Genomic DNA, 17626 nt, shown 5'->3' on the forward strand with positions numbered 1-17626 from the left:
ATCTTCAAGAAATTGCGAAGGTTTACAGGGAGGATATAGCGGTTCCACATCTACTGCACCCCGAGAATGTGAGGCCGCACGCAGTAAGATTAACCCAGGAAAAAATAAGGCAACTAAACTGGGAGGTGTTACCATATCCCACGTATTTTCCTGACATAGCACCATTTACGTTTCATTTACTTCGATCCACAAAACATTCCCTAAAGAATAAAAGTTTCAAAAAATCGGTGAAGTGCGAGCTCACCCAGAATCATTCTCCAAGAAAAAGAAATTTTGTGAGCAAAGGATGAAACTCTACCAGGAAGATGGAAAAAAAAGGTCCACAAATGGATTTCTCTCACGTAACACGTTTTTCTCCGTGTTACGTGAGAGAAATTTTTTAAATTGTAAAGTGAACAGATTATTGCATTCTACACCGTTGAAAATCCACTAATAAACACTTTTAAACTTTGGAAAAAGTTACAAAATGTTAAAATACTTTGACAAAAAAAGGTGTGGAAAAATCACCGTAGTTTGTCGGCGTACTAGGTGAAGCGAAATGCCAAGACTGCCAACTATTTATTTTTATCGTTTAAGATTTTTAGCTAATAATTATAACAGCGTAATTAGTAGTGCCTTCCGGTATCGCTCCGCTCTATAAAAATTTTTTAGGTTTGGGTTGACTGGTGGTCCCTGCCAGATTTCTGAAGCAAATCAAATCCTATAAAATATGCAGTATAGCTACTTTTACTTTTTTACCTGTGTGCTCAACGTATCGTTGTTCCCTTACTCCTCGCGTAGAACCTACAGAAATACGTAGCGTCACGGTCAAAATGCATGTATGCATTTACGCTCAGTATAGCAAACAACCCTTAATGAATATTCATCAGAGACGAAGTAATTGAATTTGTTAGTGTCAAAAATTCCCTTTACCTGCTGTTATGATGAAAACTTTTCTCACTTCCACAATAAAACTATCACATAATAATTTTCAACTTGAATGAGAAACTAAAGAGACCCAGAGACTTCTTCCACATCCACAATGGCACATGTAGATCGAAAAAATTTCGAATGAATTTTCTCTGTACGCAACCAGTACTAATATTGTTATGGACCATTGTAAAACCATACCCACTAAAAAAACAAAATATAAAAGATAAAGTGCACGGCGTTGATCAACCCCTATGAGGATGCTCGTACGCGTTCGACCTCAACTCGGACTTCGCTTGAGGTTTATGAACACGCGTGAAGCCTTACTATAACTTGCGGGGCTAGCAGATGTGTCACCTCAGTGCTTTTATCATTCCAACTAAGTGTGGTACCACTTTATCGACCACAGGGGGACGAAATGGTTGCTTTGCACTAGGGCGAAATGTTCCTTACCCTGAAACAGCATCTGCACGAATAAACCTACGAAGACTTCAATGACTTCGAAAACGTGCACAACGACTTTTTATCGTTGCAACCCTTCTTTTTTTTGGAAGAACGCCGTGATACTGATTATGTTACTGATTATTAAGTGTTACCGATTATTATGGAATTATTTTGCTAATAATTGATTTGTACTAATCGAATAAAAATGTTTTTAATTTTTTTCAGAAGTGGGAAGTAAGGTATGCAGACGCGGTAGATCTTATATATGTGAAGAACGCGACTAAATTTCTGTAGTTATGGTTTGATTCGCCTTCATGTCCAATAGAGTGCATTTTTATTTTAGTATCGTTTGCAATCGAAGTTCTGAATCCCACCAGTCAGTGATTTTTTAGAAAAGTGTTTTGGGAAAAATTTCTGGCTTTTCTTCCACGGAGGAAAATGCCTTGAATTTTTGGGTGAATGATCAAGTGACGCATAGTCTCTTCTCGAGGAAATAATACGAAAATAATGAAAAATAATACACTAAGCTGCATATTACTGCATCCCAGTGATAAATTCTTAGTCATTCTAGCGCACTTTCAGGCGTAACAAGCCTTTAAATTGAAGAAGTAAAGAGCTCAGCAACCATTTCGCCACATTTTCCCTTCTTACCTTTCTGGTTGTTATTTTCTTCTCGAATGGAAATTGAGTTGTTTTCAAACCAAGATAAATAAAGTTCTAAATAAAAAGAAGATCCGATAAAAAAGAAGAAATGATATTAAAGTAAGTGTATTTATGCTTGAGGAGGCGTGTACAAGAATGATTGTTATCTGCACGTTTTGGCCCTCCTCCATTAAAGACATCACCCCACGAATCTGAGGTGGTGCAGATTTCAGGTGGAGTATTCTTATAAGGGATAGTAGATTATGGAGAGGAGGGTGATTCCGCCAGAACCCTCGAAGCCGTATCTTCCGGGCCGTTTTTTTACGGTAATTAGAAAGAAATGGACGAAATTACCCCCTTTCCATAATCTACTACCCCGAATACGAATACTCCACCTGAAATCCGTACCACCTGGAGTGATGCCTTTAAGCGCAGGCAGTGAGTATACGTATCGGGAAGATACGAACTATACACCCTGCACAGTTACATGCGCACGATTCCAATATAATGCGAAAAGGTGCTATCGTTCTGCACATCGATAAATGCCATAGCGTAAAATGTTAACTACCTGGACGGAGCATGGAATTTTTAGCAACAACCGTTCCTTTCGCCACGATAAACTGTCGAACACTGTAAAGGGGTCAGCGAGGAACCACCGACAGAGGCGGAGGCTCTGGTCATTCAAGAAATGAAAAATGGGAATCTGGCAGAGACGACGGAATCAGCGCAGAAAATGCTAAAGTCCCTTTCTCAATCTGGGATTAGTGAACTGGCAAAAATCAACCGTCTACTATCGATCCACGAAGTAATGCCTGACTCTTGAAGACAGGAGAATGATCGAAATGTAGCAGCGGCATTCGAACCCAATGCAGTTAGCCTTTTTGAACTTTGAAGCAGTTTTTGAATCTCCTTATTATTTCTCATCTTCTCGTCTTCTCAACGCGCTTCGCGCACATGCAGTACTGAAAAGATTGGTTCGCTTACTTGAAAACATAAATCAGGGAACAACTGCTGCAATTCGAACACCGCAACCGCATGTGCAACATTGTTTGAACTGGTAACTGGAATAAGACGAAGGGCGGTGGCAGGGCTCTTTTTGTCCAATTTTGCGATCGACGACATCATGAGAAGAACACTGGATCACTGTCCTGCCGATATCATTCTATCACCATCAAGAAGTCCCTTCACCAATCTCGAGTACGCTGCTTCAATCTTGGAATATTTGCAGAAAGCACCGCGAAACTTCAACATGTTATCAACGTTGTTTCGAAGTTAGCAGCAGCTTACGGATTACGCTTGCACACTGGTAAGTGGGGGAAGATGGGGGTAAGACCTTCGACAAGATTGGTGTCGACGCGCAGTCGATCGCACTCGTGAAAGAGTTCTGCTCCTCGGGCTGTATGCTGAAGAACAACACCAGTTGTGAAAAAGATATAGACCACAGATGCGCTAAGGTAAGTTCTGCATTTAACTCCCTAACAAAGTGTTTTTGGTCGATTCCCATAGCTATCGAAGTCGCGCTGCCGGCCCACCTATCCTGTATTCGCCCTACCATGACGTATGGATCGGAGATATGGACAGGGCTGGCTACAGTGGCGGAAATTGACTGCAAAGAAGCGAAGCTGCTAAGACGTCTGCTTGACTATTTTGCCTCAGGATATGCCACGATGAAGATCCTTACGCTGAAGTTGATGTAGTGTAGCGGTGGATGACACGAAGAAAATACCAACATCTGACACCGCCGTCGAAAGTGGCTACAGAAAATCATCTTTGCTTCTTCGGTCACACTACGAGGAGACCAGCAAATTGCTTTGCTCAACGTGCTCTGAGAGTTGGTTTTTCCGGGTTCATACTAAAGGAGGCCACCTGGCCGGAAACAGAACTTTTGGACCAAGGTGGTGAAAGAGAACCTGAGGGCGCTCGACATGGATAGGCAGCTCAGGGGAAAAGAAAGGTTTCCTAGGAGATTAAATAGCGACGAATGGATTGATTCCGCTCTTGCTGAAGATCGAGAAGGTTAGGCAGAGCTATGCTCGAGGACGACACACAGCAAAGATGCGGCCATTCATGTCTGGTGATGACATCAGCCCGTCGATTAATTAGTTAAATCAAGTGTCCACGCTTATCTCTTAGCTTCTGGTGGTCATTTCAGAGTGGGCACTATGCAGGTTATCAGTGCCTTCTCTTGTGTGTAAACAGTGAAACGCGTTACTTGTAAGTAGTTCAGGGTTATCGCGAAAAAAAAAACGAACAGAAACATTGCCAAAATTGCTTTAAACGCATACGCACGTACGTATTCGTCAAATGCACAGTAACACATCTTAATATTGGAGATGTGGTATGAGAAGCAATCAGAGATGTACCCGCCTATAGACCCATAAAGTTAAAGTTAAAGTTTCTTGCGTCAATCAATCCGCTTGGGATGCGCCCCCACGTTCACTTCAATTCAGAATCGTTTGAGGTTTCCGAACGTGTAACTGGCCTATACAATGACTTGCGGTGGCTGCTCAAGTCAGTGTTTTCATCCTCCCAGACAAGTCTGGTACCAATTTATCGAACCCGTAGGGATGAAAGGCTTGGTGAGCACTAGGGCGGATTCGAACTTCCGATCCATCGTTCAGGAAGCGGAACCTCTAACCGCTACACCACACCCGCCACATAGATGGAAATAAAATAGAAATAAGGAGTGAAATAGGAATGTAAAAAGAAATAAGAATGTAGAAGTGTTCCTTAACGTTTCTGCATGGTGCATGCACACTCGAAATACTCTTCAAACTAATTATGCCCTTAGATTTTACTTAGATTGTATCCGGTCCTCTACTTGTAACATAAAGTTCCATTCATCGCCTATTCGATAGTTGGTATTTTTTGCAATTACCAGCTAATGAAATGCATCAAATTGATTCTTTTACATTACACTACACCAGCTCTTTCCTTTTGTCCGAAAGTTTCACCTGTGTGAGGAGGATCGTTATTACAAATAAAAACACGTGCTGGTAAGGAAAAAATGAAAGGTACGAGAAATCTCCATATTTGCTGCTTGACTTCTTCCAAAACTCTCATCCGACTTCATTCATGCGAACAAGAATCAGATTGTGTAGGAACGGAAAAAATGGCAAGCTTATTCCAGTTGAGGTAAATGGCAATATACATCAATCATACCTTGTTCGATTAGCAAGTTGAGAAACTTGAGAAGGGAAATCAATAATGTTTCCCTTGTTTGCTCGAGCTTACTGGAGAGTTTTCGAGAAATTCTGACGGAAAATGTACTGCTGAATATTCATTTGCACTATCTGGACAAAGTTCGTGGAGTATATAAAAAGGCACTTAGTAATGCAGTATTCTATGCAATGGTTAATTTTTAATTCTCAGTAACCACAAGAACTCGGAGCTTTCACCACCGTTCTCGTTCTCTTTAGATATTCTTATATTCACGAGTTCTGAAATAGCCCACATTTTTCAGGATGCAATCCGTACTTTTGTTAGGAATCATCGCCCTCACTGCTGCGCAATCGGATGACATTATTCCGGTAACAACTTAAACTTACTTTTCGTTTTAATTTTCTGATTTTTACTTGTATCACTGCCTCAAAAAACAATCAAAAATTGCCACAGCAAATCCCATGAATATTTTCTGAATGACCAGGAATAACCCTCCACATCCACAGCTAATTATGATAGTTTAGCTTCCACATCCAGTGCCGTATATGATTCCGACAGAAGCGTCGGCTGATCTGCGGAGAATATTGAATGTCTGTTACTTTTCCTACTTCTATTCACCTAGGTAAATCCACAGAACACTAAAATTCATTGCAAAAATAGCTTCAGGACCTCAATCTGACCAAACTGCAGTTTGAAGACGAAATGAACAAATGGGCGGAAAAATATGGAATGAAGGTTGAAAGTGAGTTCGTTTTTCCTGCAAAATAATAAGCACATGTTTTAGGAGCTGTTCGAAAAATACAAGAAACAGTTGGAAAACGAGAAAAAGGAACTTGATGAAGGACTGAAGCAAGTGACTGAATACTTTGCAAAGATTGGAGAGCTTGCTAATGTTGAGGTTTGACTGTTTTGTTTTACCCAAGAGAACCAAGGAGGACAACATTTCCATCATTTCAGTCGCTTACCAGGAAAGAATTTAATGAAAAGAGACAGGAGCTCATCGATAAATTGACACCGAAGCAGGAAAAAGTTGTACGGCACCTTGAATGCTCTTTCACTCCATTCAGTGCCGAAAATTGTGTTCCTGGAACAAAGGGACCTAATCCATCAAGACCCAAACCAATGAGACCCGGACCAATGAGACCTGGACCAAGGAGACCTTGGCCAATGGGACCTGGACCAATGAGACCTGGACCAATGGGAACTGGACCAACGGGACCTTGGCCAATGGGACCTGGACCAATGAGACCTGGACCGATGGGACCTGGACCAATGAGACCTGGACCAATGGGAACTGGACCAATGGGTCCGATGTGGCCACACCGTCCATTCGATACATGTACGGGACTGTTTTATTAACTATTACTCTTTCTAGTGTATGACTGACATTTCATTTTAGGGTGATCACGAAGGATCTTGAAAAGGAAGGAGTTACCTCTGAATTAAGTGGAATAAAGTGTTATTCCTAGCATCATGTACTTTTCCGAATGTATTAAAATTATTTTAAGTGTCGTCTGTGAACAAGATTATTTGATGACATCTAACAATTTTTTTGTTTTTTTGGATAATAGAAAACTGTGGAATTTAGGAAATCTACCTGTGAGCAAGAAATTTTGACCGGAAGATTGCAAGATTGGTTCAAAACTTTCCCTTTACATAAGTGAGATTCCATAAACGTTACAGATGTGAGCCGAAAGCCAACTGATAGGTCATTATTTCAGTTATGCACGTCTGGAGCAAGCAAGTTTGTGCCAGAAGTGCAGGGAAAATTGCGATCGTTTTTGAATTTTTGTCCTCTTACGGGCTTATTTTACCATCGCAGACGGTCAGAGTTCCCGCCGCTGGGTGACTGAATTGAAGTCGCTAGTGTAGACGCATTCAAATAGAGATTGATCAGCGCCGTGACGTTCATCCTTCGTAAGAACGAGACTGTTCAAATCACTTTCGTCGCTAACTTTTGTCGGTCGTGCATGCTCCAGTACCGTAGTTTTTTATCCACTCTCAGTCACGATCCAGGAAGATTGTGGAAGACCCCAGCCGTAACGGGAAGTTGAGAAAGTCGAGATCCGTGAGCGCTATTCACTATTGAACTTTGAGATAGTCAGTCAGTCGTGAAATTCAGGGACCACGTAGCAAAACCCGATCAATACTTTCTGGATATTGCTGCTGCGTAGGAAAGTATCCTATTGTGTTTGAACCCTCAGAAAACTCAATAGGCTGATTAAAAAATATGTAGGAAACCCGCGATTACACAAGGAAGGTTTTCACAGATTTCCAGAAATAGTTGCAGATAGATCAAACAGGCCAACATATTTCTTGAATATATTTATGTTATATCTATTTTATTTTGAATATATTTATATTCACGTCAAATTTTTAGATATACTGGACACATTTCATATCTAATGAATTTTAGTTGTCGAGAATCAAAATGAAGGTCAGAGTTTTTCACGAAGTGGTTTTTTTTTTCATTCTTACGCGTATACACTCCAGAATGAAATTGTCTGATTGTTTTTTTACCTAAAAGTTTCTTCAAGTGCCTTCAGAATCGGCGAGACGAACAGCAGAAATACGGTTGTCCAACTCAAACCGAGCTTCTATGCGACTTATTGAGCACCGACTTGGAGCGTCAGTAAATGATTGAGCACTTTTGATTCTGATCAGAGGAAAGCCATGAACTCTGTACGAGTGGACCGTCTCTTCATTTTTAAATCCAAGAGAAAAAGATATATATATATATAGAAAAATCCACAGTAGCGCATCACTTAGTACCAAAAAAACTATGATTTAACGTTGTCAACTTGCTTTGTTTTTGTTTGAAAAAAAATAAAAAGAAACAATCCCATGGTACCAGTACCCGGATACCATCAGCTCAAAAATGTATCAACAAAGTCAAGATAACTGAATATTTATTAAGAAGAAAAAAGAATTAATAAATCACATTTTGAATCACAGACAGAGACGAGTGTAAGTCGGATAAAACAATGCTAAAACGTAGTATTTAACAGAAGCACATCCTGGTTGATATTCACTGTTTTTTCCATGGAGGTACACCTCAGCCACGCCTTCGATTCATTTCTCTGCTGTCACGACTGTCACGATGGCGGTCCCTTTCTCTGCTTCCGCGACTGTCACGGCTATCGCTGGAGCCTATAATAATATAATTTATTTTTCGACAAGAAAAAAAAAGAAAAGATTAAAAACTGGTTGTTTACCACGTCGAGTTGACTGAAACATTGGTGCCGGGTGTATCATGGACCTAGGTTGAGGAGCAAGCTGTGGTTGCGGTCTTGGCTGAGGACCAGGTTGTGGTTGTGGTCCGGGATGAGGAGCAGGCTGTGGCACTGGTCTTGGCTGTGGAGCAGGCTGTGGCACTGGTCTTGGCCGTGGAGCAGGCTCGGCCACTGGTCTTGGCTGTGGAGCAGGCTGTGGCACTGGTCTTGGCTGTGGAGCAGGCTGTGGCACTGGTCTTGGCTGTGGAGCAGGCTGCGGCACTGGCCTCCGTTGAGGAGCAGGCTTTGGTTGTGGTCCAGGTCGAGGAGCAGGTTGTTGTCCTGGCCTCTGCTGAAACATAGGCATTGGATGAGGTGGTGGTGGTGTCGGGGTTGGGAAATGTGGTACACGCGGTGAATTTTGTTGAACCAATAGTTCAGACTGCGTATGTGGTGTTGGACGAGTCATTTGCCTCGGGTGAGGAGCAGAATGTCGTTAAACAACGGAAGAATTCGATTAAACTATGAGAATCGGTTGACGTGCCTTCTTTGACTCCTTCTTTGGTTGTTTCTTCTCCTGAGATGGTGCAGTTTGCAGATGTTCCTGCCTGACAGCGGGTGCATGTTTGGGCTGAGCTGCCAGTCGATTTTGCTCATTTTCCGCACTTCTTCCAGTACGAGCTCCTGGAAAAATAATCTACTAGAACCACTTTCATACAAAGGTCTTATATCTGAAACTGAAATACTACTCACCTCTTGCTGATCCTGCAGCGATGACTACTATGCCTTCGGCTTCTCCAATCGATACAGATGGCCTGCGGATAAATTTGCCAAATCCTAGATAGAAATTACTTTGAAATGAGGATATTTTTTTGAAGATAAAAAGCAAACCTACCACGACGTCTAGGATGGAAGAGTTGGCGTCGACGGTGACCTGAAATGTCAATGAAAAGAGTGCTTCCTGTAGTTATTTTTTTTTGTTTACTTTTGAATTCAAAGAGATATTTCGCGTTCACACACGATTACAGGATCCTCGTAATTCCCAAATGATTTGTAAGTAATCTAAATCAGATCTCATAGAAGACAATATTGTTTCTGTCTTCTTATTTTTATTTTATTAGCAAGGAAGTAAAAATAATTCATTTTCCCTATTTTCTTCTCCGGAAAGTTTTCTTAACTTTTCCTTAGTGCCTCTTAGAAAGTTAGAGAAAAGGAAAAGTAAATCATACCAAAAGGTCTAAGGAACCAATGCGGTCTTGGCTTTATCTGCTCTCCGCTGCCTTCTCCACTTCCTTCTTCTCCACTTCCTTCTTCTCCACTGCCTTCTTCTCCACTGCCTTCTCCACTTCCTTCTTCTCCGCTTCCTTCTTCTCCGCTTCCTTCTTCTCCGCTTCCTTCTTCTCCACTGCCTTCACCGCTTCCTTCTTCTCCACTACCCTCCCCACTGCCCTCTCCACTTCCTTCTTCACTTCCTTCTTCACCACTGCCTTCCAATTCCTGAAGTAATCCATCTGTTATAGAGATATCTCTAGAAACTAGAAACTAACCGGTGGTATTCCTTTGACGATATTCTGCAATTGCACCAAATCTACGATATAGTAACATTCTTCGGGGAGTTGCTGTTGTGCGGCAAAGATAGCACGAGGACCCAGTTCCCTTAGGATGATCGAAGTTGAGATCAGTGGTCGGAGAAGCGCTTCCTAAACGATACATATAAACGTAATCCGTCCCGTCCAATCGATATGTCCTCTCCATTTAGTCGATATCTCACCACAATTATTGATCCGCTTGGTTCACCGCATTCCGCGTTCAACTCTTCTGCTAGGCAAGCCGCCATACAACCTGTCGAGCTGCAGATAGGCGCCAGTTCCTGTGGATCGGATTTTTTGAAAATTCTCTGGATAACGTCTGAGATTTCACTCTGTTCGTACCCAAATCAGAAGTTCGTGGTTACTTCGGATGTGAGCGATTCGTCGCACATTTTCTTTCATCGATAAAGCGATCAGTGAGTCAGTGAATGTGCACATCTCATCACAAACTTGTAACGATTCCTCAGTTCTCCTCTCCAAGCACTCTCCAAACGGTTCGAGTTCTGGAATATGAAATATGAATTGAATCGAATCTGCACATTCTATTCGGAAGCACTTGCCCTCCTCTCTTTCATTGCATAGTTCATGAATTCCTCTAAAAGCGAATTCAAATGTGGATCCACGGAAACAATCCTCTTGTTCAGCCACGCACGATGAAGCGTTATTGTAGATCCTGTGCAGAAAATCTTATTCTCGTTACCACCTACTAAAGCTCAGTACATGAGAGCAATGAGAAATTCACGTGCAAAGCTCCTTGAATTTATCGATTGGATCCTTGAGAGTAATGAATTCGGCGGCTTTCATAAACAAATCAGACAAACAGTTATGAGCGCATCGTGGGAGTCCACTGGCTCCAACAACTACTGGTACGTCGAACCAATGGATCCGACTCAGTGGTCTGAGCGCTGTAAAAAACCACATCCTAGTGAAAATAGCGTAAGGATGGAGGGAACTGAACTGACCAAAACAGCAGCCAAGCAATGGTATGAGGAGCACGGTCCAGGTTAGTAACTTCATTCTGAAATGTGGAATTCCTTCAGAAAAAAATCGATTTACATAAAGAAAACCACAAATTCTAGAGATTTATGGAACACCAGGGAGAGCTATCGTTAATTTTAATCTGAGGTGAACGTGGGGAGCTAGAACTCAGATATCGATGGCGATAATCCCAGGGAGACAGCAAACGATTGAACTGACACCGACTATCCGAGGAGGGATATAACATAGTGATTTTTTCACCTTTATACGCTCCATCCATGGCGTCTCCCGCTCAATCGCCCAGGAATCGACGCCCATAGATCAAATCCTACTGTAGATAACTCTAGAATTGAGATGAATGAGCAAATAAATGGGTTGAAGGAAATATACTAAAAATTGATGCTAACAAATATTACTGGTATAATGGTTCTAAACATTCTGACTACGATCAGTATCCGTAAATTTGTTCAATGGCATTGAGATCAAATATTTGTCAAATTAGCGTCTGAATTTTAAAAAAATTAGATTTAAACAAATTTTAGCGTAAGAATCTTAAGTACTAATTAGAGCTGGTATTCTATCAGGCAGAACATCAACAAAAACAATTTTAGCCAATTTTTGAGCTTTTTTCAACTGAACTACGCTTTTGGATTTTCTCTGGATTTTACTAGAAACTTAAAACTACATTCTAATTGATTTAATTTAATTTAATTTAATTTAGTTACTTAAACACTCAGAATTTTAATATCTAAGATCCTTTAGGGATTTTAATAAAATTTTTATGCAGGAGTCGTGTTCGAGTTTGACCAACCATCAATGTTGAATGGGTTTGGCGGGAAAATCCTCGCGTATCATTCCATCATCGCAACCCATACCTAAGCTGTGGACTTCCTCATTTACCTCACCGTTTTCTTTTCGTTACTGACTATCTCATGATCCTTAAGTTCCTGATATGACGATCTTAATCATTGCAAAAGTCTTCGTTTAATACCACTGAATATCGATCGTTGTGAAATTTTCCCCATAATAGAGGATAGTTATTTAGGATGCATGTTTCTTCAGTAATTTTCCTCATCCTCTCCACGACCTTTCCTATCTCAGGTGAGTAAGCACTAATTTCTTGGGTTTCCTTCTTGTCTAACAATACAAAGATAATTTTTTTTTATTATTATTTTATTCCCAGAAGCGGATTTTGACATACCTTTGGTCCTTGACTTTGATGGAGTCCCAGAATGCATTCAAGCTTGTCTTTCGGATCTTTTCTACAGCGTTTCCGATCTTGTTCGCCCGGAAAATCCTGTTCGGAGATTTCACGACTTCTGCAGGTCAGTAAGGCTGAATTTTCTTTGCAATGAAATAACGCTCAGATTTTTTCTAAAAAAAATATACCATTGCTTCTTAAAGTTGATCAAATTAGAATTTGACATAATCTTAATGATATCTTAATATGAATAGGTATGTAGTTGCTGTAGATTACTGTTTTTTTTTAATTTGGCAGTAAGCAACCTAACGCTTCCAAGGAAATCGGAATTATTACTCAAATAACTAACTCTAAGCGTTCCCCTGCTCAAATGATCTTTTTCTTGTTTTAAAATGCAGCAGCGCACTTCACTTCACCAGAATGATGGAGAACCCTCCAAAAATAAAATAAGTATGAATTTGTTTTCTTTTCTGGAATACCGTATTTTAGTCTTGCTGACAAAACAAATAAATAACATGAAATTGTTTACAACTAACCTTTGTAGTTATCGAAATTCTTACGTTCGATGGCACAGTTCAAAATTTAACTTATATTATTGTTCAGTGTTTATTCATAGGTGTTGGAGCCAACACCCAGAAAAGCTGCATCTTAGTGCTCCATCAAATATACTTGCGATCCATTCCTTCAGGAAGGAAACTAAGGTTTAAAATAGTAACGCGAAGCACTGGCACCTGGAAAACACCAATTCGACACTCAACCAGAAAAGCCGAGCCGCCCCCTCCTAGAGGTTGTTCCGCCTTTTCGGAGTGTCGGAGGACGGGCGTTGCTCCCACCGATAGGCGATCGTAAATGCTTCTCAGCTCGCTATCCTCCCTTTCAATATCGTGGTCGGCCATGTGGAACTCGACAACTCACTGTGACAACGCGATGGAAACGCAAGGAATAGTTGGAATTTGTAACGATGAAAGATTATGGGAACCCTTAACGTCCTTTTGACGGTCTTCGTAGGTGCATGGTCACTTACGATCCACTGTTTACGTCTTTTGCCGTTCATCAATAAATCTTGACGACGTCGATCCGAACTCGTTCACCAGGAATGCTGCGGTCATTCGTCACAGTTATCGCGCAGCCTCTTACTTTCTTCCTAATACCGTAGAAGATGGTGTAGACTTCGATCCTGATTGAGGGAGCGATTTCTGATGCCTTTGCGCTTCTTGTTATGCAGCAAACGATGTATGAAAATATCGCAGAAGTCTGGACAAAGCGGATTGTTGCACTTGACTCGATAGTTAGGGCGGTTCAACCTCACGAGACAGATGTTCGTTACCAAAAATTCCATGTTCCCTCAGGGATTTTACTTATCAGGCTATGGGCTGGGGTGTGTGCTGCGCGACAGCACCTTTTTGCAATGTATGGGAATCTTTTGCCATACAACAGCGCCTCGAATGCCTGATTGAGTTTTGTGAAAGCTGGGCCACCTCGTCTAGGGCTTGAACAGCATGACTTGTATATACGGCTCCCGTAGTAATGAAACTGGGGTCTCGATTAAAAGAGCAAAGATTTTGTAACGATTTTTTTTCTTCGAGATTGACTGTGAAGCGTTTTCCACTCTCCAAACAACAGCAATGCTCGTTCTCTTGAATTTTTTTTTCACTGGTTTGGAAGAGTAACTGAACTATAATTACTGCGGAGTCCCACCTAAGAACGTTTAGTTATTTTTAATCTGCAGAACACTATTTTTTCAGGAACTACAATAACGCATCATTATGTGTAGAAAATCACAAGGAGAAATGTTCGCAAACGACTGTCTTCAATATTGCACTTAGTGGAATTGATGAACTTTGCCACGAAAAGGAACAAGGTATCTTCTTTTTTCCTTGATTCCCCAAAAAGAAATCTAATATTTCTGAGACGTATGTCAGCTTCAATGGAACAATTTCAGATGTGTTGCAACACCGGGAATGTCTTGAATCGCATTCAGGAACAGTGTTGAATGGTTGTGACAGCGTATGTCATTTTACCGATTTCATGATAATGTTATCTGGTAAAGGCGATGCTCAAAGACTTAAAAAATTGGAAGCGGATAAAGAAGCTTTGCAGAAAGTATGTTTTGTTTTGATTTCAATTATTTTATTCTGCATAGATATCCGATTTTCAGGAAACGGGCTCCGCTTGCACTGCATTTGGGTGCATGTCGTCATGTGTTGCTCGTGAATTCAACATGAATTGCTCTCCACTTGGAAGTATAATTGTGGTAAGATGCAGTGATAGTCGGGAGCAAATCTGTTCAGCCGGGCGGACGTGACGCAACCGCAGCGCAAGCCGCCGCATCACGCTCACCACGTTGAACAAATTCATCGCAATCTATACTTATTGAAGATGTTACTAGAGTGTGCTGCCTTAGGCAATACATGGAAAAGGACTGGTCCCATCCACCAATACCTTTTTTTTCTTTTCAGGAGGCTTTAACGAAACCATTCTTCACAATTGCTACAATTTTCGAGGAGATTGGACCACGTGCGAAAATTTCAATCTATCGACAAGTCCCACCACAGTGCTACTACCTTGTGAACTATGAAGAGATTCGAGGACTTTCTGCGGGCAAAGCTCCCAATAAGGTTTGTTCCAGAATTTCACTGGATTCGTGGGAGGTATCCAGTATTCTGTCTTGTCGAATTCAGGTGTTGTTTAAAAATCCAGAGGAGGCTATTCTGAACGAAATAACCACGAGAGAGGAGATGAAGAGTAGGAAGAAGGCGGAGCTTGAAAAACAATTTTTAATGGAAGCTCAAATGGGTTAGTTACTTTGGCCCTTCGTTTCCCGTAGTGATTTGGTTGTAAAATTTATAGCAGTGGGTCCAAATACTCCGGTGATTTTTTCCTAAAGTGGAATCCAGAAAAGCTAGCTGAATGGCTAGTGTGCATGGGAGTTACTGGATTCTCAAGGAGATAAATGACGTCATTCTTGTATTTTCAGTAGATTTCGGGGATTATTTCCCGGAAATTCAATTGGGTCTATTTGGGAAATTTTCTGATCACATTTTTAAAACACATATTTCGGAATGTGTTCAACAGGGGTGAGCGGAACGCGCCGGTTGTGCGTGAAGCACAAAAAGTGCGCGAAGCGATTGACTCGTCGCGTTCGATCGACTGAACACATCCGGCTTCCAGCAAATGTATCTATATAAGGGATATTCCATTAGAAGAACTAACAAAACACTAAACTAACACCCAGTCTCCCTTTTCCATCTTCGTTTCGCAAAAACCTGAATGGGAAGATGAAAGATTTTTAAAAATGTGGAAAAATTGTCGAAAATTAGCTCTGTTTGCTATTTTCCAGTAGATCAATCTTTGTTATTCTTCACATTTCTTAATGTTTATAGCTTTTTTTAGGGATGTAAGAGCCCTTATGAGCTGCTAACCCACAACAACGGAATACTCATATTCATCACGATAAAATGTGTGTATAAATTATTTTGACATCACATATCCGTCGTCGTTCCAACCCGTTCGGAAATTAATTGCAGTTCGACGACATTTGCTTTATTTCCATACATCTAACACATTGTACCAATATAGTGAAATCCCTGTGAATAGTATTTTTTTTCCTCGTAAGTTCCATTAAGAAGAGCTCTGTGAATAAAAGTATTATGTGGTGTTTGCATTTTTTTCCAGATTTTCCAGGTTTTTTTTTTGAAAGAGAATGAATTCTAAGCAAGAATAATTAGAAATGTGATGCGTTTTCTTACGGAAAAATAACGTGAAAACGAAAAACAATCCGTCGCAATGAATTGCTTACAACGAAATCAAACTAAATAACAAGATAGCAAATAAATAAATTAATTTAATTAAATAATGAATAACAAATAATGATAACAGTTAGTAGTTGACCCAAGGTTTCTTAATGCTCACAATTGTTACATTTCTCCTTCGGTACAACTTCCGACATCTAACCATCAGAGTTGTAAATCTGTAATTTTTTCAAATTAAGTATTTACAACTACAAGCTATAGATCTTCTAAGTATTTTTTCTATCATAAATAGGAAACAAATGGGTTCGTTAGAAAAGATACCACTACTCTCGAAATGTGAAGAGTTAGGCTGTGGAGTTTTTTCAGATTTTTAAAAATTTTCTTCCATGTGTTTTCCATGGTCGTGTTTTCTTCCATTCTTGATGTTTTTTCACACTTCATTTTATTGTGTGGAGGCAAAAGTTCATTCAAATAAACGTAAAACAACCTGGAAAGAAGTGTAGGAATATTTAAATCCTGTGCAGAGCGGGACATCATTCGACATCGAATTTGAAGGCGCGATGTGAAGCCTAGTGGCTCCACATATATGTTTTCCCACACGAAGTTGTCGGGCTATAAATTTGAAAATGTGTCAACTTTTTTAAAGTCTACGTGATAAAGAGTAATGTGCTGCAAGATCCGGTGATCGATCGATTTGATATGCTTGTATATGCTCTGATGTGCACCTAACACTGATATCGATTGATAATGCATGCTATCGGAAACTTCTCTTGGAATGATTCTCAAAATAATTCATTCGATGTTGGTGTGTCTGGAACTTTTCTCCGCCCACATTAAATATTCTTGTCTTAGCTTTTTCGGTTTTTTTTTTCCAACAACCAATCATATTCGACATAGTTTTGATAAATTTTCTTGGCGAGGTATCATTAGAAGGTTGATCAATTTTACGACTCCTTTGGAAAGCGAAATTGTAAAGAAAATCAAATGAAACTAAATTATAAATTCTTCCACCACGAAACCTGCTCAGGTTCAGCTGCTTTGCTTTTTGCCAATTCTTGTCAGCAAAAATTTCCAATTTATATCTGTTCATTCTAATTTAGATAGATAATTCTTTTATACTTGACGCATATTACACAGGTATTCACAAAAAAAAAAAACACTTCAACCAATCTACTACACCATTTACCGTGATTCAAGCCCTTTACGGCTAATCATATCTAAATGCTGCGGGAAAAACTATATGAATGAGAATACAGGTGGTTTAAAGGCATCACCCCACGAATCTGAGGTGGTACGGATTTCAGGTGAAGTATTCTTATACGGGATAGTAGATTATGGAGAGGACGGTGATCCCGTCCATTTCTTGCAAATTGGCGTAAAAAACGGCCCGGAAGATGCGGCGCGTGCACACGGCTGGCGCGCTCCAATCGAACTCGGTGTAGAAAATAGTGCGCCGGAACGCTCGTAGTCGTATCTTCCGGGCCGTTTTTTACGGCAATTAGAAAGAAATGGATGGAATCACACCCCTCTCCATAATCTACTATCCCGTATACGAATACTCCATCTGAAACCCATACCACCTCAGATTCGTGGGGTGATGCCTTTATTTACTTTATGCAAGTATGCATCGTAGTTGCACGACTGAAAAATTTTGACCGCTGCTATACTCCGATACACCATTGTTTTCTAAAAATTATGCCATTTAATAACAAATTTAGTCTGTCAGGAGTGTGTGTG

General features: G+C 40.5%; 3 protein-coding genes across 4 annotated transcripts; 2 read left to right on the forward strand and 1 right to left on the reverse strand.

Moving 5' to 3' along the window:
* Positions 1–5459: 5459 nt before the first annotated feature.
* Positions 5460–6561, forward strand: RB195_003376 (uncharacterized protein; the record flags this gene model as incomplete). The annotated part of the gene is made up of 6 exons (XM_064201005.1): positions 5460–5525; positions 5682–5747; positions 5824–5892; positions 5942–6055; positions 6115–6496; positions 6557–6561. 6 exons carry the CDS (start codon positions 5460–5462, stop codon positions 6559–6561), a joined length of 702 nt encoding a protein of 233 aa, XP_064056886.1.
* A 1651-nt stretch (positions 6562–8212) lies between these two features.
* Positions 8213–10975, reverse strand: RB195_003377 (uncharacterized protein; the record flags this gene model as incomplete). Of its 2 annotated transcripts, XM_064201007.1 has the most annotated exons (13): positions 8213–8307; positions 8373–8721; positions 8914–9053; positions 9123–9206; positions 9265–9303; positions 9599–9649; positions 9707–9866; positions 9917–10069; positions 10141–10239; positions 10301–10461; positions 10519–10631; positions 10701–10863; positions 10921–10975. In XM_064201007.1, 13 exons carry the CDS (start codon positions 10973–10975, stop codon positions 8213–8215), a joined length of 1662 nt encoding a protein of 553 aa, XP_064056887.1. The 2 variants fall into 2 exon arrangements, with proteins under 2 accessions (XP_064056887.1, XP_064056888.1); XM_064201006.1 differs by having other exon boundaries at positions 9599–9866.
* Positions 10976–11982: 1007 nt separating this feature from the next.
* On the forward strand, positions 11983–15538 carry RB195_003378 (uncharacterized protein; the record flags this gene model as incomplete). The annotated part of the gene is made up of 8 exons (XM_064201008.1): positions 11983–12037; positions 12120–12261; positions 13883–13998; positions 14080–14240; positions 14296–14391; positions 14597–14755; positions 14819–14933; positions 15531–15538. 8 exons carry the CDS (start codon positions 11983–11985, stop codon positions 15536–15538), a joined length of 852 nt encoding a protein of 283 aa, XP_064056889.1.
* Positions 15539–17626: the final 2088 nt, after the last annotated feature.

This window comes from Necator americanus, chromosome IV (genome assembly GCF_031761385.1).
Source record: "Necator americanus strain Aroian chromosome IV, whole genome shotgun sequence".
NCBI classification, from domain to species: Eukaryota; Metazoa; Nematoda; class Chromadorea; order Rhabditida; family Ancylostomatidae; genus Necator; species Necator americanus.